Here is a 26,476-nt window from a genome sequence, read left to right as displayed (position 1 = left end):
AACCCAATGTATAAGTGAGACTTTATTCACATGGTCTGATTTCTACTCATTAAGTCCTTCTGGTTTTGGCATAAAACTGGCACAGTATGACAAGTAACAGCAGACAAACTGAACACCAGATCTTGGGGGCATGGGGTCTAAAATCAACCAACAGGACTAGGCTACACACCCAAAGGACATGCCCTGACCCCCACTCTGCCTTATCAACAAGTACTCAGTCTGATGTTGCGGAGGTGTCCATCTCTGTGTTCTTGCTCACTGCTAGGACGTTATACAGAAACGAATAACTCCACAGGATACACAGAGAGGCCACATCAGCATCTCCTAGGGTGGAACCCATGAGAAATTCTACGGGCCTCTCCTGTCTACCCCCGGTTACAAACCACTTTTTAAAATGAGATTTGAGGTTTCTTGGGGGTGCCGTGGTTTCAAAAGAAAACTAGCACAGTTGTAGCAAAAAATATATCCAGAAGGACATTCCGATATTGTGCAGTCAAAACCTTAGGGTCAATTTTCAACACTCTCAATGCAATTTAGAGAATCCCATTGGGACACAACACAGATTCCCTCTAGAAAGCTAAATCCTGGCAGGGCATAATGAAGCTGTCCTAATGCTCTTACGCTGTGGATTCTGAGAAACTGGATTGAAATAACTTCTTTGGATGCCCTCTTGGTAGTGAAAAAGAATTCTTTATGCAATAATTCTGACCTTTGAAAAACAAAACCTATACTGTCACAGGACTTGGTTTTTATTTTACCAAAAAACATCCTCTAATTTAATTTGCAAAGTACTTATTTTATGTTCTCTTAGTACTCTGTGACCTTTCCTTAGGAGAAAGCTTTGAATTAAACAAAAACAAAGAGGCAGAGAAGAACACTGTAACCTCCATGCATTTTTGTGGTGGGGGAGAGTCATCTGTGTTGGTTTAAAAAAGCAAGTCAAACAGAGAATTCGGTCCACGCACCAGCATGAAGGGTGTTTACAAGGTCATTCGAGGCACCTGTGAGGCAGCTTTCTCAGGAGCCTCCTGCCTTGTGTTTTCTGCCTGTGACCCATTCCCCCAACACAGACCGTTCACCTCCATTTAAGTATGAACTGTCTGCCACCATGGCGACATCCTTACTTCTCAGACTTCTGTGCCTTTGCTTATAAAGCAATTTTACTCTAATATCCAGGCCTTTGTGGGAGGAGAGGAAAGGGGGGGGGGCTTTCCTCCTTATAATTTAAAGATGGCAACCGTGTTCAATTTCTAGGCACTATTCCCTAGCAAGGCCAGACCGTTCATCAATTTCCACAGTATCCTTTCCTACTAGCCTGGAATCCTCTGAATAATTCTTAACCCAGCTTCTGGGCAGTTGCTACCATTTAATCAGTTAGTGGACAAGACGGAACCTCCACGCCACTCCTGCTCCTTCTGTTAGGGTAAACCATACTGAATCTGACCTCTTTATGTCAACTAGGGTTGAATGCTGGGAATTTCGTGGGATCTAATTTCATATAGGCCCCACCCCGGTTCCAACAGCCTCCTTTAAAAGTCTCCTCTACTTTTCCTGGTCCTCAGGAGTTAATAGATCACTCCCCAGTCTATGCTCCCATCACACTTTAAAAAGTCTCCCTAGTCGTCCTATGTCATGCTGTGCTGCAACTTTTCACTGACATATTGGTGTTTGTCACAGGGAGCCTCCCCTGGGTCACGGCCAAACTGTTCTCCACTTATTCCCAGCCCCTAGCAAAACACCTGACCCTCAGAAGGATTGATGAGTATGATTAAATTATTATGTTTGTAAAGACACTTCTATTTTCTCAGCTAAAAATAGTGCTTCATCCAACCAACCTCTCCCGAGGGAGCCTTGTGTTGCCCCTTGTTTATTGCTGGGCATGTGCAAGCCTGAAGTCCACAAGAAGTGACTTAAAACCTATCTGTCTGTGGGATTCACTTGTTTCCTCCTCTTCTCTGGTTCTCTTAAGGTTGACTCAGCCTAATCTCAAGTCTGAGCAGCGTGGTTCTGGGCCTGACAGGAACGGTTTGCACATGGCAGACCGGAACTCGGGAATAATCCGAGCCTGTGACCGTCACTCCCAGTGATGCCATGAGCGGCACCCACCATCCCAGCATATGGACAGAGGGACCGGGAGTCCTCCAGCTGACAGGGTGAGCTGAGGCTGTCTCTGATATGGCAACCCAGCCCTTTCTTCTTCCCTGGAGCCTCCCCACAGCTCTGGGGATCGTTCCTGGCCCCTCGGGGGTCACGGAGGAGCCTCAGAGAGGTGCTTCCTGTCACAGACAGGGACGGGGAGGCCTCTAACCCTTCTACTCTGCTGCCAACTCTTAGGTGAGAAAACTGGCCTCAGTCCAACTGGCACAAAGGTGCGTCTTCACACGTCTTCCTTGACAGAGGGCGCTGCTTCTCCCCGGAAGCCCTCCCCCTCTCCTTAGGTAATTCCCTTCACCTCCTGGAAACCAGATCTCTTTGCCTCCACATGCCAAGTTCAGCTTCCTTCCTCTGCTTTTCTGGATTGTGCTGTACTGATGTGATGAGCGTCTGACCACGGATGCTAGGAATTCCATGAGGCCAGAAATCCTGTCTCAATTGTCTTTCATCCCCATGGTTCCTGGGACCCAGGCTCAGAGGCGGGGCGGGAGGGGCGGGGTGGGGGGAGGAGGCAATCTGACGAGAGGAACAAATACATATACAAGAAAGTGAACAAAGGAATGAGTCTGAATTGACCCCCAAACCTTAAACACTACGGTTATTTACTTTGGCTCGCTGAGATCAATAAAGTTTAAAAGTAATTCCGGAATAATTTTTATTAAGCATGACTATTATGACTGGCAAACTTTTTATTCCATATTTGTTATATATCGCAGTTATAACTAAATATGTTTAATAGTTCTAGTAATTACTCCTAAAAACAATCCTTTAATTTTAAACAAAAAAAAAAGACACCTTTATTTGCCAAAAAAATTTTTACACTGCATTTATTCCTCCCTCATAAGACATGTCAGGTAGGATTAGTGTCTCTTCAGACACAGGAAAAATGGCACATAACCAGATGTCATTTATGAGAAGCCTTATCATTAGTCAGAGGCTAATTCCAGGTGAGAAACAAGCTATCTAGGCTTCCGGAACATTACTCATTTTATCAATGACTCCTGCCTTCCATTGTCACAGAGTTTTAAAGTATTTTCTTAAATTAGAATACAAATAGGGGGGCTGCCTGGGTGTCTGGGTTGCTGAAGCCACTGACTCTTGATTTCAGCTCAGGTCATGATCTTGTGGTTCATGAGACTGAGCCCCGAGTCAGCACAGAGCCTGCTTGGGATTCATTCTCTCTCTCACTCTCTGTCCCTCTCCCACACTTTCTTTCCCTCTCCCCACCCCAAAATAAATAAATTTGAAAACATATAAATAGGAAAACATTGGTCCTAATTGAGAAAAGTAGCTCTGAGCAGGTGACAAGGGACAGTTCACGGAGAGAGAAAAACCTGCAAAGGTCTTCTCCACAGGAGTAGTTAGTACTTTAAGAAGGTGGGGGGCAGTCATGCCCAGTCCTCAGTCCCCTGCTGGTTCTTATAATCACCTGCATCATCAAAATCACAGAGGTATTTGTTAGGCGTAGAAAACCAGGTCCCGCTTCCAGAGTGTCTGGCTCCGCAGGTCAGGGCTGGGGGAACGTGCATTTCCATCAATCTCACCTGCTGTGCGGGGACACCCCTGGAGAAACAATGGAGGAGAGCCAGGCCCCCGACTCAGTGCAATGACGTTCTTGCCTTCCTAAAAGCGGAAGGTTTTCCAAGCCTGGGGGACTTTAGGAATCCCCGGGGGAGAGTGTTAAACGGGGTGCCTTCAAAGACCCCACTCCCAGAGGGCCAGTCAGAAATCTGCGTTTCTGAAGAGCCATCAGCGTGATTCTTCTGCTCAGGGGACGCACTCTGAGTAACCCAGGCCTGAGCGCATCCTCCACGAGTTTAGGGAAAAAAAGAGAAAAATGCCTGAAAGTATCTGCTCGGAGAACTTCTGTGGGTGAAGAGACAGAGTCTATTTACTTTTTATCTTCACTGTTTTATACACTGACAACTTCTGCCTTTGCTCTGTTGATATTTCAAACAAAGAGTAACACCTAGTCCTAACTATTCTGTCAAACTCTTTGGAGGTGGGCTGGTAAGGAAAGTGTACAAAATCACCAACCGTGTCATCCTAGGGAGGCCATGTTGATTTCCCATCCGGAGGAAGACATGCCGATTCCTGCCCCACTTTTATGGACTGAAGAGCATTTCCTCCAAATTCATACATTTTCGTCCTAACCCCCAGGACCCTGGGGCAGGATTGTATTTGGAGACAGGCTCTTTAAAGAGGTAATTGGATTATATTAGGGAGGACCCTAATTTCATGTGACTGAAGTCCTTATAAGAAGCGTAAATTAGGACAGAGACACAGAGGGAAGACCCTGTGAGGACTCAGGAAGATGATGGCCATCTAGGAGTCAAGGAGAGAGGCCTTGAAAGAAAAAACTCTGCTTACCCCTTGATCTTGAACCTCTTGCCTCTAGAACTGTGAGAAATAGATTTCTGTTGCTCAAGCCACCAGTCTGGGGTCATTACCATGGCGGCTCAGCTCACTGATGCCCCTGACTCCCTCCTGTGAGCTCTGCCCTGCGGATCAGGGAGGCACTGCACTGTGTGAGGGCCCCACACGCACATTTGTCCAAAGCCCCAGTGGGCTGTAGATCCCTTTTTTCCACCCTCAATTATGCATCAAAAAATTTTTTTAAACTGTTAATTTTTGAGAGAGAGAGAGAGAGAGAGAGAGAGAGGGAGGGGCTCCAAGGCATGCTCCAGGCTCTGAGCTGTCCGCACAGAGCACAACATGGGGCCCAAACTCATGAACCTTGAGATCATGGCCTGAGCTGAAGTTGGACACTTAGCAGGCTGAGCAGCCCAGGTATCCCTTTAGTTATGCATTTTTGAACGTAGGCTAGCATTGAGCTAATCCATGTAAGGGTATTTTCACAGCTAATACTTAATGCTTTTATACATGCCTGAGAGATGAGCCTCTCTGAAGGGTTATGGCCCAACGTTAATACTGAGGTGTTTCCATTTAAGCACGGATGTTGCAGAAAATGCTGTCTGTATATTTAATTCTTATCATGTTCTAATTGTACCAGGGGACTCCCATAGTTAAAGGGGCCCTGAAGTAAATCTGTATACAGTGTAAATAATCTCTCAGTCCAATTTATTATGCAAGTTTGGATTTTCATATTAATTAAAAAGAAATATATGATCCCTTGTTTTTCTGTTTCTTTTCACTTTTCTTTTTGACATAATTTCAGACTGTACCAAAAACAAAAAAAAAACCCAGTTCCCAGAATACTATAAAGAATCTCTGTACAACTTTCTCCTGGATTCTCTGTGGTTTAAAGAATGACTTATTTGAACCGCTCTTACTTTTCTGCCTCCAAAATTCTGGCTAAGAACAGTTTTTACGGAAAACAGTCTATTGATTTAATATGATAACAAACACATCAACAGTAGTGATTCCCCAAGTTACTTATCAAATATCCTGTAAGCACCAAGCAAACCTACTCGATGTTTAATTTGGATTACCCCTACTCTTAATCCTGTTAGACAGGTACCATCATTACACCTATTTAATCGAAAAGGATACGGAGACATGGAGAGCTTTAGAACCTTGGCCAAGTTCACACAGATAGAAATCTTACAGTGCTGAATGCAAGTCAAACCAACCAGATTCCTGGACCCATGGATTTAAGACTCATCTTCTAAATGGGGTGAAGGCAAACTAAAGCCTTTCGGCCAAACGCTGCCTAGCACTGTTTTTGTGTGGCCTGTGATCTAAGAATGTTTTCACATTTTTATATGGTTGAAAAGCAATCCATAGGGTAGGATAATATTTGGTGAGAAAGTGAAAAATCACTTTTCACCAAAAGTCAGATTTCAGCATCTACAAAGAAAGTGTTCTTGGAATACGGCCACACTTGTTCATTTACATATTACTTATGACTGCTTTTATGCTACCAGACAGAGCTAAGCAGCTACAACAGAAATCGGTATGCCCACGAAAGCCAGAATATTCACTCTTCAGACCTTTACCGGAAAGGTTTGCTGACGCCCGTTCTAATGTCCCCTTTCTGTTTGGAAGATACCAAAAGTGATTGTCAGGACAGCATTAGCCCCTCCCGGGGAAGCTGTTACTGATTAGTTCAGAGAGCATCATTTTGTCAGTACTTTCTAAAATTTACCTTCATTTCATTTTTGCTAAAAGCAATCAACCCCCAAATTTTAAAGACGTGTTCTTTGAATGCTTGCCAAAAATCTAATTCTTTGTTGTTCAAGACAATAAAATAACAAGAAAAATTGTTCCAAGGTATTTGTGGAAGATTAGCAATTTAATCACAATGAAAACAATGGAAATACTTTTCTCTTCTAAGGTATCTGGCCTTGAGGATTATGGCCGTTAGTATTTAGGTAAAGGCCACCCTAAAATCCTGCTTCTAACATTCTAATGGGTGCTGAATCGCTTGGGGACTGTTTTATGTTGCTCATTCTCATCTAATAGGGTCTGGGATGGGACTGAGAATCTGCATTTCTAATCAGCTCTCAGGGGATGCCCTGGGCCACTAACAATAGTAAAATAATAAGGACTACTTCGGCAAAGTCAAGTACGGCTCATATACTGAAAATAACCATTAAGATGCCACTGAGTTTCAGGTACTGAGCCAGGCATGCTGGGCACACACTGTTTTTGTTTTTTTTTTCTTTCTTATCAAACCCACAAGGAAAATGAGGCGGGGGGCGGGGGTGGAGAGAAAAAGAGAGAGAAATAGGAGACAAACTGAAATCTGAGAGAGCCTAGTGTGACTCCAGAGCTCAGCCTCACTCATGAAGCTGCAGCTGCTTACTACTGGTGATCCTCGGTCTGGAGGTGTTTAAACATCCTCTCCAACAGCGGGGTGATAAGTATCGCCAACCTACCCCACGTGCACTGAAGCCGCATCAAACAGTTCCTCAGCTGCCTTCTGGCTGGAAACACCTGACTCTTCCAGGCTAAAAATGTTCGCTAGTACCTCATGATCACGTTTAAGAATCTGTGATAGGGTTTTAAATCCAACCAAGGAAGCCTCTGGGCAGGATCTATGTTCTATAGATAAGAAAATCCCAGTTGCAAGACTGCAGTAAGACAGGGCGGGAGGAGACACAGAGGCTGGAGAAATCGTGAACTCTCAAGGTCTCACAGTGCAGCTGGAAAAGCATGAGCTTTGAGAACTGTAACGCTGAGTTCTGTGTTCTGGCCTCACTGTTAGGTTTCTCTGACCCCTGGCAAGTCACTTAACATCCCAGCCTTGACTTTCACATTTGTAAACAGGGACAAAAAAGTTTGCCTCAGTGAGAATTGTACGGATCAGAACTGCCCCTTCGAAGGGCTCGACAAATCCCGGCTAGTAAGTGATCTCAGTGGTAACAATTGTACTGAGTAATACACGTAAGGAACATATAATATTATATTATGATTATTTTGAATCTCCAAATACAGCACTTTGGGACTACTTTTGTTCCCCCGTTCCTTGAGGAACAGTGGCTGCTGAGCTCGTGGGTTTGGCCTCCGACATAACGCTAGACGTAACAGAACTGACGGAGGACGTGTTAAGATTGAGAATTAAGTGCCAACATTTACACTGGGGAGGTTTCATGTCACAAGACAGGTGTCTGGCTTCTCTCGCGGACTCAGGGGATGGGGCCACATGGGTGTAGGCCCCATGTCCCCTGTCACGGGGCTCAAAGTGTGAGGGGAAGAGGACACCCCTCCCCGGTACTGAGATGTGTCCCCCTGACCTACATTTATCTTGCATCTCCTAAAGACATTTTGACTTAATAATCTATTTGATAATCTATTATTAGTAATCTATAGCATTATTGTAGTATTATTCAGTAATCTATTATGAAGAAAACAAATGAGAAATTGCACTTGGGCTAAAATCTGTGGAGTTTACAAGTCTCTGCAAAGAACCCAGACTGTCTTTCGGTCTCTCTCCATCTCTCTTTCTCTCGTCCTCTCTCCCCGCCCCCCTCACTTTCTCTCTTCTTCCAAGGGACAAGAGCCTCTGAGATACCACAGAAGTCCCCAAACCCCTCTAGATGGCTTTCCCTTGGGCCTCCTCTTCTATTTCACTTGAGAGTACAGAGCCGTGTTTTGTGTTTTAGGAAGAACCAGAAATATTTGTGGAAGGTGGGGAGAGAGTCACTGGAGTCCCCTTCCCATCCTAGATTAGGTTAAAACTCCCGACCCTACCCTTCCAGTAAAGAACAGAAAATCAACTTCCACTTGGAATCTCCCAAAGGGTACTCAGATACATTTGTTTAGACATGCTTCCCACACCATGAACACACACGCAGGCACACCCGTGGGCTGAAAGCAAATAGAGTATTTCAGCTGGTGAAAACGGTTTTAAAAAATGACAGAAAATTAATACAGGAGGTCTTCACAATATCATATGTCTATCAAACAAACACCAGAAACTCACAAATAGACTCATCTTTTTTCCCCTCCAGAGGAAATATTGGGTGTTCCTGACAATGATACTGGGTTTAATACAATGGTTAGCATACATCGATTAACCTCTGTGCTGGATTTAAATGCAGAACTCATTAGCTAATTTAATCTCCTCCAAAAAAAAAATAAACAAACAGCCTTTGGCATTATTCTCTGAATAATCCTTGCTCAGTCTTCGTAATGGTATACTGTTTAATGAAAAACTCATTAGATTGTAGCATACAGCATAATTAATTCTGCCTGATTCTTTTGGTATAAACAGCTAATGCAGATGCTGGGTTCCGTTTTCCACTGGCTTTATTAATTTTTCATAAACCAATATTTCGACTGTAATAGGTTGTAACAGGTCCATAGAAGTTCTAGAAATGCATTAACTGTCACTAACATAGTTGATTTAAGTAGGATTTTGCTGTTTGTGTTGTTGATTCTTCAACACTACATTTTTTAAAGACGGCTTCATTTGATGCTTGGAGAACGATTATCTATATGTAATTAACATACAGGGTATTAAACAATATTTGGCCAATTTGTCTTTATTTAGACACAGATTAATTGGCCGAGCTAGTAACACTGAACTATAAATTTTTACAAGAACACAAAACCTGGGAAGCACCAACACTACGTGGTTTGTGATCGAACGGCAACACAAGTTAAAACATCTAAAAGAAATGGAATCCTGTCATTTTTAAAGTCTGCTGATTTGCTTTCCTGGGAAGATCCGGACCAAGCCAGGAAACAAGGTCTATAAGCACCTCGGGGCGAGGCGCGGGTCTGGCAATCCTGGGGTCTGTCTGGAGTGCGAGCTCTACCAGGCTGAGAAGGTGCCGATTCTGTTTACGCTCTTTCAGCCTTTGAGGGCTCAGTTCATGTATCCGTAAGAGTCCTCATGAAAAGGCTAGTATCTGTTTCAACTGTAGACAGGAGTGCTAACTCATCACTGGGCGCTCGTTTGTTTTATTTTATGTTTTCATTACATTTTTATCAGTGTGTTCAAAGGTGGCCTGCCACTCAAAGGACAGATCCCCAAATCCACATTCCTTCTATACAGCACTGTCAGCACTTTGGTAACTTTTCTCCAGAAGGTACCCTCTGATCTCAACAGATCAGTATTTCTCAGCTTTTAGGGGGAACCTGATTTTGCCTTAGAAGATTTTAGAGACAGTGAAGATCAAGCACTGGATTTTTTTTTTTAATCACTTCTCAGTGGATTCTGCAGATAAAGGTTGAAAACTCCTCTGGGCTCTACCAAATTCCTTCTAACTCACCCCCAACAAAGACCTTTCTCCATTTTCTTTCCAGAACTCTTCTTGCCCTTCAAAACCCAATTAATACCCTCTCTCTAGCTCCTAATGCAGAAAGGGTTGTTCTTTTTTTAGTGTTCTGGTGGGGAGGCACCATCATCTATTACACACTAGTTTACCTTTCTGCAGCTTCCATGTCTAAGGAGGGAGGAGGGCCCCGCCCAGCACGCACCCCAGCGCCGGCACCTTGCAGGCCTTCAGCACTAGTTCTGCCTCCCACGCAGCTAAACAGAGTCACTAACCGGCCCTTTATCGAGGACATTTGCAGACCCCTTCTCTAAGTGAAAAGCCACACATCTCCCCCCCGCCCCATAAGTAAATCCAGCTTGATCTTTTCTCCTAGAACCAACGAATATGGTGGAATGCCTCATATCATCCTCCTCCTCATCACTACCTCCACAGCCTTCTATCTATATGAGCTCTACATTCTGAGCTTGCGATCACCTTCTCTGCCCCCCCCCCCGCCCCCGGCCCAGTCCCTCTCACCCTCCTCCTCCTCCGCCGCTTCCTTCTCCTCCTCATCTTCCTGCTTCTCCTCTTTCTCCTCCTCCTCCTCCCTCTTCTCCTTTTTTCCTCCTCCTCCTTTCTCTTCCTTCTCCTTTTCCACTTTGGTCTTCTTCCCCTTCTTCTTTCTTCTCCTCTTCTCCTTCTCTTCTTCTTCTCCAAAATTTCTCCTCCTCCTTCTTTTGCCTCTTCTCCTCCAAGTCTTCTTACTCCTTCTCCCCTCTTCTCTGTTGTGTAGGAAAGGGTTAACTCCACAGGTCTGGGCTGCTTAAACCCAGCACACTCCTCCCAGGAGGCTTGTCTTCAGGACTGGCCCTTGGACACTTCCTAGTAGATGAATTCGAAACCCTTAGGATATTCTACCTGATAAAACTGTTCTTGGATGCCTGAGGCCTTGGGCCATAGGGTACCAGGTTGATAAGACAGTTTATGGTAGCAATGTGATTTACGGTCAATACTTCCTTTTGCTCTTTGGGCTATGGTTTGAGTAGTCGAGGTCGGTCACATGGGGGCTCCACATCTATGGGACTGCCTCCTAGGAGGTGGACTGACACCCAGCTGGTGACACTGTGTGTGCTGTCAGACAACACTGCAGGGAACCTTAGGCACATTGCATACTTCCACGGGAAGGGTGTGCCCAGAGCCCTTTGCCTGGTTTCTTCTGGATTCTAACTTATATGCTCTTTTATTTTTTGATTTAAAAAAATGTATATTCATTTTTGAGAGAGAGAGAGAGAGAGAGAGAGAGAGAGAGAGAGAGAGAGAGGGAGAGAGAGAGAACAAGTGAGCACGACTGACTGAGAATCCAAAGCAGGCCGAAAGTCAGCAAAGAGCCCAATCAATGTGGGGCTTGAACCCATGACTGTGAGATCATAACCTGAGCCAAAGTCAGATGCCTAACTGACTGAGCCACCCAGGCGCCCCCTCCTTTGCTGATTATTAATCTGCATCCTTTCGTAAGAAACTGTGGCTAAAACAGCCTTGCTGAGTCCCATGAGCATGTCTAACTTAACACAGAGCCCGGGGACGGTCCTGCGGTGCCTGACACAGCCGTGCGGCATGCAGTCCAGCTTTTCTCTTCCGGGGTCAAAAATCACAAAGTGATGTCGAGAAGAGGAAACACGTGGAGGAATGCCTCTCCCGGATCACCACTGAGGACTACAGACACCCATCCACCTTGAGCATGAGCCTTTGGTAAAGCTTGAGAAAGCTATTTGGTGCACATGTGACACGTTTACTATTGTGCTTTTCTGTCAGGACAGCAGTGCTTGACCTCAGCAGCATCAGCATTTTAGACTGGATCATTGTTTGTGGCGGGGGCTGTCCTACCAGTGGTGGGATGTTCTGCGGCACCCGTGGCCTCCACCCTCTAACGCCAGTAGTGAGCACCCATGTCCTCTCCCTCCCCAAGATGGGACCATGAAAACTGTCTCCTGATATTGCCCAGTTCCTCTGGGGTGGGGGGTAAAATTACTCCCAGTTAAGAAACATTAATCCAAGATACTGGACTAACTAAGGCATATGTGGGAAGTAATGTGTAATAAAATGGAATTGGCTTTGGAATCACAGAGATTTAGCTTTGGACCCAGCTTTTTAAGTCAACAACCTTGTGCAATAAAATGTCACTATATTTCTAATTTATCTGCAAAATGAAGAAAATGACACTTATGCTCCAAAATTGTAATCTCTGTAAACATATGTGAAGATCCCAACGTGGATTCTGGCATGCAGCAAGTATTTTCCATGCAGAGATATTTTTATTCACTTTCGGTGTCTTCCGTGACCTCCAGGATAGGAGACATGGCAGGCATGTCTCCTCAGTAGGACCTGAGGAAGCTGCACAACAAGGTGATGGGAAGCATGGCTCTGAGGTCAGAAGAAAGGATTCGTTCACAGACCAGTTCCGTGATACAAGGAATGAGATAAACTCTCCAGGAAGCCTTGGTTCCCTCATTCCCATGCTGAAGAGAAGGCGGTAACATCTGCATGACGACCTGAGGAGGGGCAGAGCCTTTTGCATGGTGCCTGGCTCCTCAGGTCAGTGCCCAGAGTGGCTTATTCACTGTTGCAGATGTTTCAGGTTGCTCCTCTTTGGATGATGATGACCCAGGACTTTCCCTTTGAAATCGATCCAGAGCCAGACTGGAGACCTGCGTCTTCCTCCCCTGGTGTGGAGGTGGGGCTTCTCCTACAGGAGCGGACCTGTCCCTTCCTGCTTGGGGGGACTATCCTTGGTAGACTTTCCGTGCAACAGAATGGGAACTAATTTAATTGAGGAAGTATAGTTCTGAGCACATAATCCAGTTCTGATCCTATTTGAAAATCGAAATCCCCCAAAGGTCTGAGCTGCATTCCTTCTGTGAGGCAGGGAAGAAAGGACACAAATAAAAACTAAGGCCAAATGTGGGCAGGGATGGAGTGAAATCTGATAAGACAGATGGGGAAAGGGGAAGAGAGAAGGCAAGCGAATTGCAACCAAAAGGGGAAGCAAAGGTAAACAGATGTACGAGATAAAGGCTTTCAAGTGGAACATTTCTAGGCTGAAAATCCTTTGCTTGGGGACTTCAATCTGGACTCTTCTGTTTCAGTTCACTGAAGGGCACTGCATTTGAATCTTGCAGATGTGTAAATTATACAAAACACGGCAGAACCGAAGGTCACTGTTCATGAGGCACCACTGCTCTGAGCTGAAGGTCACTGTTCATGAGGCACCACTGCTCTGAGCCAAAGGTCACTGTTCACGAGGCACCACTGCTCTGAGTCCGGTTGAGGCTGGTCCTCTAGGTGGACGCGGAGCGTTGGAACCACCAGAGGTGCCTGAATATTTGCTGCTTTCAGGGGCTCCAAGTGGTATCAGGCACCTTTCAGACCCCCATCACGTTCTTTCAGAATGCTAAGGTGGTCATCCGAAACACATACGCCGTGCCCAGGATTTGGGTCCATCATTCCCAGCCCGACCCAAGTCTGGGATGGTGGCTAATACAGGGAAAGCGGCCTGTGTCAGGGATCCCCGTGATCACAGGTTCTGACAGTTACTTTTTTTTTCAGATGCTATTGTATCCAAATTGCAGGAGGGGAATTGGAGAGAAGTCCATCCCAAAGTGCAGCTAAAGGTCATTTTTTTAACTGAAATGGACCACATGAAGTGAAATGGGGGGAGCACCTCAGGGGAGACCTACATCTACCTTCCTTTGACTCAATTCTTCTATGAGTCATGGTTCACAGTGGCCAAAAGCCCATAGAAAACCAATGCCTTTGTACGGGTAATCCAAGGTCAAATACAGCTACCCTTTCGAGATAAGCAATCACAGAGTGCTACGTCCATCCTCTTCATTTTTAAACTTCATACTGAGATCCCAATCCACTCTTCTATCAGCTAGTCGGGCATTAAGGCATGTAGGCTGTGGACAGGGTTTTACCGATGTGGACATAAGCAATCTAGGTAACTTGGTGGCCGCACTAATCTCCTATATTTTGATTTTACTTTGCAGCCTATGAAGTTCTTTCCCACTCATTATCTTACCTGATCCTCCCTATAACCCCAGGATAACCTAGTTTCAAGACCTGCCCACCTTGCAAATGTGACTTTGCAGCCAAGCCTGCTTCTTTTAGTACTTTCGTCACCACTCCTGAAACCTGAAACATTTATTTTTAGGAGAAATATCCAATTAAGGACCCCTTCCTACTCCCCCTTCCAAAAAAAAAAAAAAAAAAGGCAAACTGCTAATAATATCGCCAGAAGGTAGTTCATCACTATCTTCAAAGTTTCCAAGTCCATTAACCCTGTATCTCTCAACCTCTGACCTTAATTGTGTTTGTTGTCATTGGGACCTAACTGTATCTCAGGTTCGCATTGCATTGGTAGATCTCTTCCTTTCCCTATTGATCATGACTCATGGAGTAATTTAACTCAATTCCAATTTTCCTTTGCAGGCGGGGTGCACGAACTCACATCTACAGAAGTGAGTTATGTGTGTTCAAGTGGTGCATCTTATGAATCTTGTTAAGTTTTGCCGCCTTATAGCCCTGCTGATGGAATATTTAATCACAGAAATGAGTTGGCAGATATGATATACAGTGTGAGTGAGCTTCACAGCCATCCTAATGGCAATTGAGAAACGGACGGATTTGCCATTTGTCAGTACCGTGTCGACAACGGTGTATAACCTTCTGTTATTTATATTTTGTTTTACTCATGAATGAAAATTAAAGGTACTTGCCTTCAATCAACAGTTTCATTGGCCCGATATCATGATTCTTCATAAAAGGCACCACTGTTTTTTTTTTTAATCTTTTTATAAGATAGTAATGGAAGGGCTCACAATGAAGCGGGAACCCCTTTTGAGGCCTTCTCACTGAGGTTATTAGAAACACTATTTCTAATTATATTAAGTAACTTGAAGCATGCTCCTTGGAACAGGTATCTGCAGGTAGTGTACTTTGATTTAATGCCTTCAATTTTTTTAGAAGTCCAAAATGGAATGGTCTTAGATGCTGACTCAAGTCTTTGAGACCTACCTGGACAGTTTTTCAAATTGACTTATCCACCATTTATCTTAAGAATAAGCCCCAAGGAGCCAGAAGATGATGAGATGAAGGCAAAGTAATCAATGCCTGCCAGCTCTGTAGGGAAGCATCCCCTGGTCTTTGGAGGAGGTTCACAGGATGTGCTGCTTTATGCACACGGGCTTCTGGAGATGAGGACTGGATGGAGCATTTTTCCAGGGAGGACTTGGTAAGAGTTCAGAAAAGCCACCCGGAAGTAAAGACCTTTCATAAGGGCTTTCTAAATGCTTCCCCTGGAATGTGTGCCTGAGGGAGAGTGCGCGTCATGATTTATCAAAGCAAATTAATACTGTTCAGCTAGTAATTAAAGATCCTCATTAAGAGGTGCTTCTGCCCTCTCCACCCCCACCCCGCGTTAGCAATAAAAACGCACTCAGGGCGTCAAGAGGTTATATGCGAAAATCAATAACCTGCTATTTTATAATTAAAGAGAAAATAAATGTGAGGGAAAAGTCCACTAAATTAGGAAAATTACCTTTAGAAGAGATTGAAAATATTGATTTTAATTTACAAAATATGTGAACTTTTCATGCCCTGTTCTGGGAGACAATTGGAGGCTGGGTTGTTAATTCTGCATAAGCTTCAGAAAATCGATAATTATACTATGGGAGTATGATGGTATTTGTCATTAACACAAAATCTTACATAGAGAAGTGCCTAGTAAGTCTGGCTTTCTATCTCAGGCAGATGCAGAGCTGGCCTGCTAAATATCCACAACAAATCAATGACAAGGTCTTCCTTTCGACTGCGAGGCACGCTGGGAATCACGAGAGAAAGCCACGCCGTGGTTTATAGTTGGGGAAACTCAAAAAGCCCCTAAATCCTTCCCCGTGGATGTTGAAATGGAAGACATCAGGACGTATACTTGCACAGGGAAATGCATGCACCCTGCATCCATGTTCGCATGTACGTACGCCATCCACATAGGGGCCTGAAACTTCCGACTTAAGCTGGCTGGATTCTCAGTGATTATGCACCTTCAGATATTTCAAAGGAATTGTTCTGGAGTGTTGGATGTGTGCAGCCAGACCTCCCCACATTTCTGAATACCAGGAACTCTACTGACCTCCATACACAGATCACGTAGGCAAAAAGAGAAAGCTTCTGATTAAGGATACCCTGGGTATTAGCCACATTCACATGCTTATACAAACGTCTCAAGTAACACTGACTTATTCATGCCCCATTTTTTTTTTTTTTTTTTAGATTTAGGTTTACTGGAGCATCTCATAGAAATAATTATTTAGTTGTCCAGACTCCTTAAAACAGCCCGACACAACCCGTTAGCTCATCTGAATATGGAGGAGACGGTGGCAGCAGGGGTTGAAGAATCCCAAATTATTCTCTTTCTCCTCTTCTTTAACTGGACTGGTTTGGACATAGACCTCTAGTAGCCTGATATACCGTCAGAGGCCACAGTCAATAAAAAGTATGACCTCTCATATTCACCAAAAAATAAGGAAGCTGTGTAACCTGGTTGTAAAGAACCCAGGCTCTTGGTTTATGAGTCTAGGTAGCCTCCTACCCGTTTGAAATCTGTACCATCAACACAGAGCCTGATATGGGGCTCGAACTCACAAGCTGTGAGATCAAGCTGAGATCGAGAGTCAGACGCTTAACTGACTAAGCCACCTGCAGTCCACGTACTTTAGTTTACTCAGTTGGAAAACTGCCGTAAAGATTTAAATATGTAAATTTAGGTAAAGTGCCTGGAACAGTGCCTAACCATAGATAATATTCAAGTAAATATTTATCTTTATTGTAACTTGTTCATACCCATTAGTCCCACAATGTAACTTCTGCATCTGGGCTCAGGGCTAATCTGAACGGCTGTTCCAATGTTCTAAAAGCCATGCAGACTAATTTATTCTTGTATATACAAGTCAGTTTGAACGGATTCTCCTATCTTACTGTCCTCCTCAGTACCCACAGATATGCAGAGAGGCTGGAAATCGCGTCTGAAGGAGACGTTTGGTACTATTTTGGTTGCTGGAGTCAGGACCAGCAACTCTATTGCATGGGACCTGAAACATGGGCTTGCTCTCTCTGTCCCACATCACACCTTGGAGGACATCTTGCTTCTTGCTCCCGACCCACTATTCTGGGGAGAAACTGCACGTAGCCACGTGTACACATTCGTAAAGAATCTGCCACCTCGTGGGCCCAGCGACCCCATTTCGTGGCCTGCAGAGATGCATGCAAGCTGCTCTCTGGCCTTCTCCGTGCTCTTTTCAAGGATATCAGTTCTGTGCAGCTTTGCACAAGGATGTGCCCCCTGCAGGATCTGTGCCTGCAACAGACTGCTGTGCCCCTGATCCCAGAAATTAACTTCCCGAGACGGACACACTGAGAACACAAAGGGCTAGTCCTCTCTTGTATTAAGAAAAGAATCTCTTTGTTCTGCGGTATATGAGAATTCAGGACGATCGATTCTCTGTTAGTTTTCCCCTTAGGTGCAGAGGTGGAACATTCATTCATTTACTTTCATTTGCCCAAAGTTTATGTGGTGCTGGCTATGCACCAAACACTCTTCACGTATTAACCCATTTAGTTCTAACAAACACATGTGAGTTTCTTACTATTATCATTTTCCATTTACCAGACGAAGACACTAAGGCACAGAGAGGTTAGGTAACTTGCTTAGAGTCACACAGCTGGCCAGGACTTGAACCCGGGCTATCTGAGCACAGTGTTTCTGTTCCTCGCCTTTCTAAATATCCTCGTGGGGAGGGGGTGGGTTCCACCACGTGGTCATGGAAAAGCCTTACCGCTAACGTTTTCCTCCCCTGTTAAGAATCAACACAGCTATGTCACGGGCATAGAGCCGCTCACTCACCCAGGCTTGTGGTGAAAACCACAGGTAAAGAACAAACATTGCCTACCTACCATCCAGAACCCACCTATCATATTGGGCCTTCCCAGATTTACCTTTTCTTTTGTGTCAAGCTGGTTACTCTACTGGAGTGGCCATCCAAATGTCCCATACTCCTGTCATGCGCTAGGGCTGACCCAGGATGAGAAAGACGGCAGAGGGCACCCCAGAAGAAACCAAGCGGGGGCGGGGGAGGGGCTAACCATCAAGGGATCGCTGAGTGGGTGCAGCCAGACCGATGGGTCAGTTATTTGTCCTTATTAAAGAGCAAGGGCCCCCTCAAACAAAGAGTTGTTTTCAATACCCATGTGGCAACTCTACTAAAATTCTACGGGGTTAAATGCAGCCTTGTTAATGAGCGAGAAGGTAACAGGCAGAAGCCACAGGCCAAGCAGAGCCACGTTCTCAGCCACTGTTGCTTCTGGGTCATTCAATCTCTCCCAAAATGTGACGATCAAGCGTTTGACACAGATTTCCCCATCAACGGGTAGTTTGGGTGGCAGGGAAGAGGCGAGGAGGGGAGAGACTCGCCTGGGAAGGGCAGAGCAGAGAGGAACGGGACTGCTCAGGAAATCTGGTTCATGGAGATGGACAGACCACCTCGTTTTTTTCTCGTTTTTCTAAATAATTCTTCTCTTGGCAATTTCAACTCACTGCCACACAACTGGAAGGAGTTAGCCAACCCTCTGCTTTGCCAGGAAAAAAATGTGACCCCACGTGGAAATGTATGGCTAAAAACCACATGGAGGCATAGTGAACAAACATGGCCACGAACAGCTCCACATTTGTTCAGTACGCCCTCGAACAAAGCCTCACGCTTTTTTAAGGCAGCAAAATCAGTGTAAAGTGTCCCTAGGAGCAGTGTCTCTGTGCATACGTCACAGTGTGACACACGTATGTGACACCCCCCCCCCAAAGGGCATTAATCACTTTTTGTTTTGCTTTAGGAAAAAACAAAAAAGCCCCTCAGTACTTCTGAGGACAGGAATTTTACTTGGTTCAGATTATTTTATGAAACCTTTTCTCTACTGGCAGGCAAAGCACATTGAGAACAGACGAAGAGGAAGTCATGCACAGAGGAACTTTTTACCTGCATAGAACTCGGGACTGTAGACTGCACCCACAACTGGATTCAATTTCCAGCCTTGAAACAAACACACAAAAACACAATTATCACACTGGGTTCAACAATTCACATCAGTACAATTGAACAAATCAAATAGGGTAGTGCAATTTTTTTTAATTTTATATTCAGAGGATATATAGTCTGGGAATGCATAAAAATGATTTGGAACCTATACCTAGAAAGGTAGATTTATGCTTCTCTTTGACCGGCTGTCAATACAAGTTAATAGTATGGAAACTTCTGACTGGCTACAGGTGAACTTTTTGAAAATCACGTGGTGATGAATTTTCTCCCATGCTGATATTCTCTAGAACCACTATAATAATTTCAAGTGTTTTGTCTTCTTTCACAGATCACTGCCAGGTAATCCATCAAATGCCCCTTTGCATTCAGTTCCCCCCAATTTGAAAGCTCACATAAACAGAATTCTTTGCGGAAACATATTCTGATAATTGTCATTCCTAATTATGACCCAGAGAATTCCAAAGTGCTTTTTACATCCCAAAGAAAATGACATTTACCCACTAGAGATTAAGTGTGGAACACATTTCAGTGCATTCAGGAACCATAAAAATTCTTAATCAATGCATGATATCTAAGGTAACTTTCAAACAACCTGTATATAAGAGGAACAGATTCCTATAATTTTCCCAGTGTTCTGGATGGAGCATTTTCTGTCAAATGAATCCTGGCCCCTTAGGAACTTTTACTCAAGAAAAGAACATACAAGAATATTTGCAAATCGAGAAGCTGTGCACATTACACACCCACTGGGCACCATTTAGGGAACAATCTCCCAAGAATGGTCATGTTTTAGGGTTTGGTGATCATTTCTTCTCCTGCTGCTAAGTGTTTATGAAAACATCCATTAAATAGAATTCCTGAAAGACAAAGAAGGACAGGTGTGCTGCCTTTTGTGGGAAACTTTGTGTCCTCGGGCTGATGGTAAAACACCCAACGTCCTTTAACAAATGCTCCTGAGAAAAGGCCAGGGTGAAAGGTGGGACATGACAGAAGGTATTTCTGACACAGGAGGCCTTCCCACATGGAGAGGCCTGGCAGCCCATCATCTGACCGAAGTGATGCACCTGTAAGAAGAGCCCAGAGGTAGCCACAATCTACTGATCCCTTAAGGAAGACACAGGGACCAAAGAACTTTCTAGAACTTTCCGTTTCTAAGAACTTTCATCCAACTTGACTTAGCTAGCAACTTTACAGCCCCCAGGATGGTCTTAGGATAGGATTTTTCTAAGTGCTTTGCTTGCAGACCTGGGAGACTTATTAATGGAAATGTCTGGCCCCATTTTTACCAGAAAGAGACATAAAATTCTGAGATGTGTTGCCCCAACGGTTTTTGAAACTTCACACTGACACCTTCCTCTTATATTAACCACATCTTGTCATATAGGCATTTCTACAGTGATATAAAAAAAAAATTATCTGGCACATTTCAGAAAATGTGTTTTATGAATGTGTAAAATGATTTCAGTTTGACCAACTAAAATTCCACTACTTCCTTAAAAAGAAAATACCCAAATTTGGGGGACACGAGAACTAACGTCCACACTTCAAATCCTTGGAATCAAGCCAAAAATAGAGCAAACTGGCGAAATTAAAACCTCAGGATTATATTAACATATTTAATGTTTTCCTTCCCTCGTCCTTCCCAGAAATCTAGATTTGTGAAAGCAGTATGTAAGGACCCTCACTAAATGAAAAATTAAGTTATTAATTTATTACTCTTTTTCTTCATCCCTTTGCTCCCCATCTTACACCCTTGCTCATGTCCCTACCTTTTCCAGATAGTGGAGACAGGGTCTTTGTGTTATTAGTGAAGGAAGACTCTGTTTCTTGTATATGTATTTATGAGGTCCCTTAAATACGTCCTTTTGCACACAGGCCTGTGACACACCATTCACTGAATGTTGACCCACTGATTTTGATGGAACTCTCAAAGACTCTAAGTTATGCCAATGGTCTTTCATTTTCTCAAAGGACCAGATTGCTCTGGGGTATCCAAGACTATCTTAAATCATGTTTCTGTCATCTCCTTTGAAGCCTTCTGTGTATCTATCTCTGTATCTATCTACATACCTATCTATACATCCATTGATTTTTCCATCCATCCATCATTTATCTCTATCCTCCTTCCTTCTCTCATTTGTTTATCTACGTATCTACGTATCTATCTGAAAACTGATCAGCTCTTGACAAAGTTGACCTGATGTTATTTAGGCCTCCAGTGTCTTCCCAGGGCAGGCTAGTGAATGCCACTATTACCTACCAGTTTAACAAATCCATTCATGGAAAACTTCATTCAATATATATATAGATGACATTCTCCCTCATCAGGAGATACACGCCATCTCCTGTCTGCAAGTATTCTTGGAGAGAGGTTAAGTGATAGGGTCTCCTTCACAAGACACCGGCTTGGAATCTGTGACCCACAAAATGAAATGTCACGGGAACACCAGCTCAGGTTTTGTCCTGCCCCGTCACTGTCCCTCTTCCTAAACGATGCTGCCCTGCTTCCACTGTAGGGAAACCAAAGGCCTTTCTGATCCACACCACAGGCATGATGACCCCACAACTCATCCTGCTCCTCACCAAGTCTCCCCGTGTCAGCAAATGACACTTCTATCCATGTGGTTCCTCAAAACAAAATTCTAGATAAAAAATTTTTTCTTAAAAAAATTTTTTTTGATAAATAATTTCTTGATTGTCCCCTTACCCTCATATCCCATGTAGCATCCACCAGAAGATCCTATTGGTTAGACTTTGAAAAGATGTGTGCATGCTCTCAACTTCCATCCCTCCCCACGGCCACCACCCCAGGCTAGCACATGCCTGTTTCTTGCCTGAATGAGACCATAGCAACCACGTCCTCACATGTTCTGTCCCTTCTCTTCTCCTTCCTCTTTGCACGCATTCCACTCCTAGTGGCCAGATCCATTTTACAAAGTAGATCAGACACATCATTCTGCTACTCGAAATTCAATCGCTTCCTTCTGAACTTAGAAGAACACAAACTCTAACCTTGACCCACAAGCCCACCCAACCAACCCCCTGCCCATTTATTTCATAGCATGGTTCCCTTCTCTCCAAACTATAGGGACACTGCTTTTAAATCTCTATAAAACCACCCAAGAACATTGTAGATCAGTGGAGGTCATTCTAGATTATGTCCACTGCTCCCTGTGCTTGGAGAACTCTCTCCAGCTCCGGACAAAGTTGACCTGTTATGCGGGTCTCTGGTGTCTTCCCAAGGCAGATTACTCGAGGCCACCTCTACCTCCTCCAGCTATGCTCTGATTCAGTTTCCACTTTGGTTTTCTACATCGCTGTTAACGCTACCTCGCTTCACCCTTTTCTTTCTTTCTTTGCTTGTTTTTAATTGTTTTTATTAACCATTCTCTTTCATTAAAATTAACGGTAAATGAACAGGACTGCTGTCCAATGTGAATGCCCAGCACCTAAAATTGCGTTTGGCAAATAGTTGGTTCTCCATAAATATTTCCTCAAGTTTTGCTCTAAAGGAACAGAAGGAATAGGGAGCTTTTTCTAATAGACTCACTCCCTTTTAGCTAGGATTCTATCTCCTTCTAGCCTTCAATGACCTGCTTCCAGATATACATCTAATAAAGAAGGACCCTGTTACAGGTGACTGTCTTCAAGGCAGAGGAAATAAGAATACAGACCTTGAGAATCACCCCTGCTCAGACTTACAAAGCTCCGGCAGGCTTATGTAAATGTATGCAAATTGCATGCAAATAGCCTCCTTGTCCCTGTGACTTCTTCCAGCACCTGGAAGAGACCCCTGGGACAACCCTGCTGGAGACTGGAGCCTGCACTGTCAGGAAGATGGACAAAATGATCCCGGTTTTCAGTTCGCAGGCAGTCTGTACATCCTCAGGCCTTGCAGATTCCGAGATTTTGATCAAGGACATTAAACTGAACAATGAGGCTTACAACAAAAGAGAACAGCTGATAAAGCCCACTGCTCCCAGCCTCACAGGGCCCCCCATGCAAGAAGGCAACGGAGCAGAGACCAGACACAAGAGCTGTGTAGACAGACCCCTCTGTGGCTGGGCTTCAAGGGGCTACATCCATATCAGCAGCCCCGTCCTCAAATTTAGCTTCTGAAAGGGCATCTGCCAGCCCGCTGCAGAAAAACCCTGCCCCAACTCCCTGCTCTTAACTAGGGCTGTATTGGGTGTGAAGAGGCGAGCTGAATGTGTCCGCAAAACATCTGCACATGTCTTCCTCGGGGCTTCGCAGGGCTGGATGTCAGAGACACACATTCAAGACATTGCCCTTACACACACCTGAGGGGCCTCCAGAACTGTTCCCGTGCTTTCTAAAGACACTAACTGAGGATGCCAGGGACCCGGCAGTTGAAATGGTGCAGGAGACAACACTCAAAATGAAAAGTTAGTTGCACGTTGTGTTTGATTTACCCACGATTTTTTTTTTGCAACATATATTCATTGCCAACATTTAGATTTCACTAAGATACAAGATTTCTGGTTTTCTTGAAAATTTAGGAGAATTAACCAATTTTCGATTAAGAATCCTACATGGATCAATATGCTACACGTGATCAAGGACTACCCCCACCGCACCTGTAGTGAGCCTCCGACACCCCTACTCCAGGCTTTACGTCCGGCTGGGACACCAAAGGTTAACAATCTTTTATTGTTACACTGTCCTGCTGTTTCTTCTCGTAGAACAGTATTTTGCTTTTCCCAGTATGAAAATGAAAGTGCAACAAGAATCTGAGTCTTTCAGACCTTCTCTGCTCATCTACTTTACCTGCTTGCCTCTGCTGGCATATGGATATTTGATTATTAAATTAGTATGTCTATCAGGAAATTGAACTTACTACCTACAGGGAAAAAAAAAATAAGATGGCTACTTATTACGGAGACTATTGTGTAATTAAAATTTTAGGGCATCCTGCACACCCGCGACTGTGTCAATGGCTTATCTCCGTAATAAGCACAAATATGCTTGTGATGCTCCAAACACCCCATGTCCCCTGCTCAGTCCATGCGACAGGACAGGCCCCTGAACACGCCCTTCCAGGAACATGGATGAGAAACCCACATGATGTATGGGTGGACACTAAGAATGCACGGCTACCTGGAATCGGGGTGAGGTGTTGACCAACATCTGGTGGGCCTTTGGTACTAAACACCTAATAATCTTTTTGTTACTGTGGTAGGTTTATGGTGCACTGCTCTGTAAAGGGTGGAGGGAAAACAGGGTAACAGGATTTGTTCATATTAAAAGGGAAAGACCTCACTAATGACTTCATCTCTTCTAGACTCAGTTTTGGCCTCTTTAAAATAGGGACACATATGTCCTCTTTATAGGACTTCTTGTGGGCCCAGTGCATTAAAAATGCTTAACATAATGCTATCCAGTCAGTGTTCCAGAAATGCTGGCTATTAATGGATGGGTCTTGAATTGTGTCCCACATTCCACTGGGCCAGTTTTCAACCCCTGGGTAGGACAGTGACCAGTAAGTCTTTATAATAAATATGCATCCATATGGCTGCAAGAGTAATATGTGGCCTCCCTTGCTTCATTTTCTCATGTTAAGAGTATGCCTGAGCACCCCACACAGGTATGAGAGCACACGCACACGCACACGCACACACACACACACAGGTGCTACTTCATAATTAAAGGAAATACCCGAGTCAGGCTGACGTCATCACACATGAACTCTGGCAAGGTGCAGAGTTGTTTCTTGCTACCTAAGGAGAAAGGCTTCATTACACATACATCAGAAGTTCGCTTCCTTTCAGCACTGGGCATTCTGAGTCTGCTGTGGAAATTTTCTATAGCCTTGAAGGGCATGTCCCAGGTGTTGCTGGGGCTGGAGAAATGGGTCAGCAAAATAAATAATGCTTCTGGTCTTTCAAGTTAGAGCCCTGCTAAATGGAGGTGGGTCTCTGTCATGGTGCCTCTTTTAAAAGGGGAATGGACTGACTTGACTTGGCCACACTGGCAGTCATTGGCACAAGACAAAGGAAACCAAAACCAAAACCAACAGATGCTAGCACTACTGTTTTTAACAACAAGAACAAAAAACTTAAATGTCAACAGTATGGAAGGTAAGAATAAACCCATATGTCCATTTCACGGAATCCTATGTAACCACTAAAAAGAATGGGGTCGGTCTGTGTATTAACATCAAAAGAATTCCATATTGATGTATAAGAGCCAATTAAGAATGATGTGCATACCGTGACATCGTTTATGTAAAAAGCACACACACAATACTGTGAATACTATGTACGTTTTACACATATACGTGCAAAAAGGCCAAGGGAACGTACACATGACAATCTGGTGGTGGTGGCCTGTGAGGGGAGCTGGGATCCCAAGCTGTAGCTGAATCATTCAAAATACATTGTCTTTCTTTTAATGTTCCTTCCTCATTTTTTATTTTTTTAAAAAATGAGTCTGCATTTCCATGTTGCACATGTAATTAAGAAATTAAAAACAGAAAATATCATTCTTTTATCACAAAAATAGAATTATATTTTAAAAACCTAAAAAACAAAGGAAAAATATCTTCCAGTCTTACAATTCAACTCAACCATGAGCATTCTGATGTAATGCCTTCCACAGTTTAGTGGAAATCATGTTACATTACACCTTTTCATTTAAAAAAATTTGGGAGGCGCTTGGGTGGCTCAGTCAGTTAAGCGTCCAGCTTCACTTTAGGTCATAATCTCACGGTTCGTGGGTTCAAGCCCCGCCTCGGGCTCTGTGCTGACAGCTCAGAGCCTGGAGCCTGCTTCGGATTTTGTGTCTCCCTCTCTCTCTGCCTCTTTGCAGTTCACACTGTCTCTCTATCTCTCACACAAATAAACATTAAACTTTTTTATTCATCAGAAAGCCATGCATTGCCCTCATCTTACTCATTTTCGTGGGTATGATATTCCGCTGAGTGCTTCAACTTACAGTTCCGGTATCACATTCATAACCTAGCCTTTTCATACAATGAGGAATGTGATTAGCCTATCAGCAGCTTCCCCTGCCCCATATACCTTAAGAGAGAAGCATCCTGAGAGGATTAAAGAAACAAAATGGTGGAACAATTTTAATCCCTGTCACACGTGCGGACTCTTATTATGAGGACTTCTGAGACAGCTTCTCGGTTAGTGCGGCTAGAGGTGCGCGGTCCTGAACGGCCTGCAGCCCCGAGAAACGCAAACACCCACACTCATCCTCTGGAGCTCAGCAGGAAGCGCCCTCCGAGCCACTTTAAAATCCTAGTATGAGACACCACCTCACACCAGTCAGAGTGGCTAAAATGAACAAATCAAGAGACTATGGATGCTGGCGAGGGTGTGGAGAGACGGGCACCCTCCTACACTGTTGGTGGGAATGTAAACTGGTGCAGCTGCTCTGGAAAACAGTGTGGAGGTTCCTCAAAAAACTATCCATAGAACTCCCTTATGACCCAGCATAGCCCTGCTAGGGATCTACCCAAGAGAGACAGAAGTGCTGATGCATAGG

The 26,476-nt window shown here is 44.2% G+C and overlaps 1 protein-coding gene across 1 annotated transcript in view; it reads right to left on the bottom strand.

Annotated features, from left to right (window-relative positions):
• Nucleotides 1–26,476, bottom strand: part of RBFOX1 (RNA binding fox-1 homolog 1) — a 330,067-nt gene that overhangs the window by 79,658 nt on the left and 223,933 nt on the right. Inside the window, exon 8 of the mRNA XM_029949680.1 lies at nt 18,905–18,958. Coding sequence (XP_029805540.1) covers nt 18,905–18,958 — 54 coding nt within the window. The remainder of the gene's footprint in view (nt 1–18,904; nt 18,959–26,476) is intronic.

The sequence above is a fragment of the Suricata suricatta genome, chromosome 8 (genome assembly GCF_006229205.1).
Source record: "Suricata suricatta isolate VVHF042 chromosome 8, meerkat_22Aug2017_6uvM2_HiC, whole genome shotgun sequence".
Classification (NCBI taxonomy): domain Eukaryota; kingdom Metazoa; phylum Chordata; class Mammalia; order Carnivora; family Herpestidae; genus Suricata; species Suricata suricatta.
This window is presented reverse-complemented; position numbering and strand designations above follow the sequence as displayed.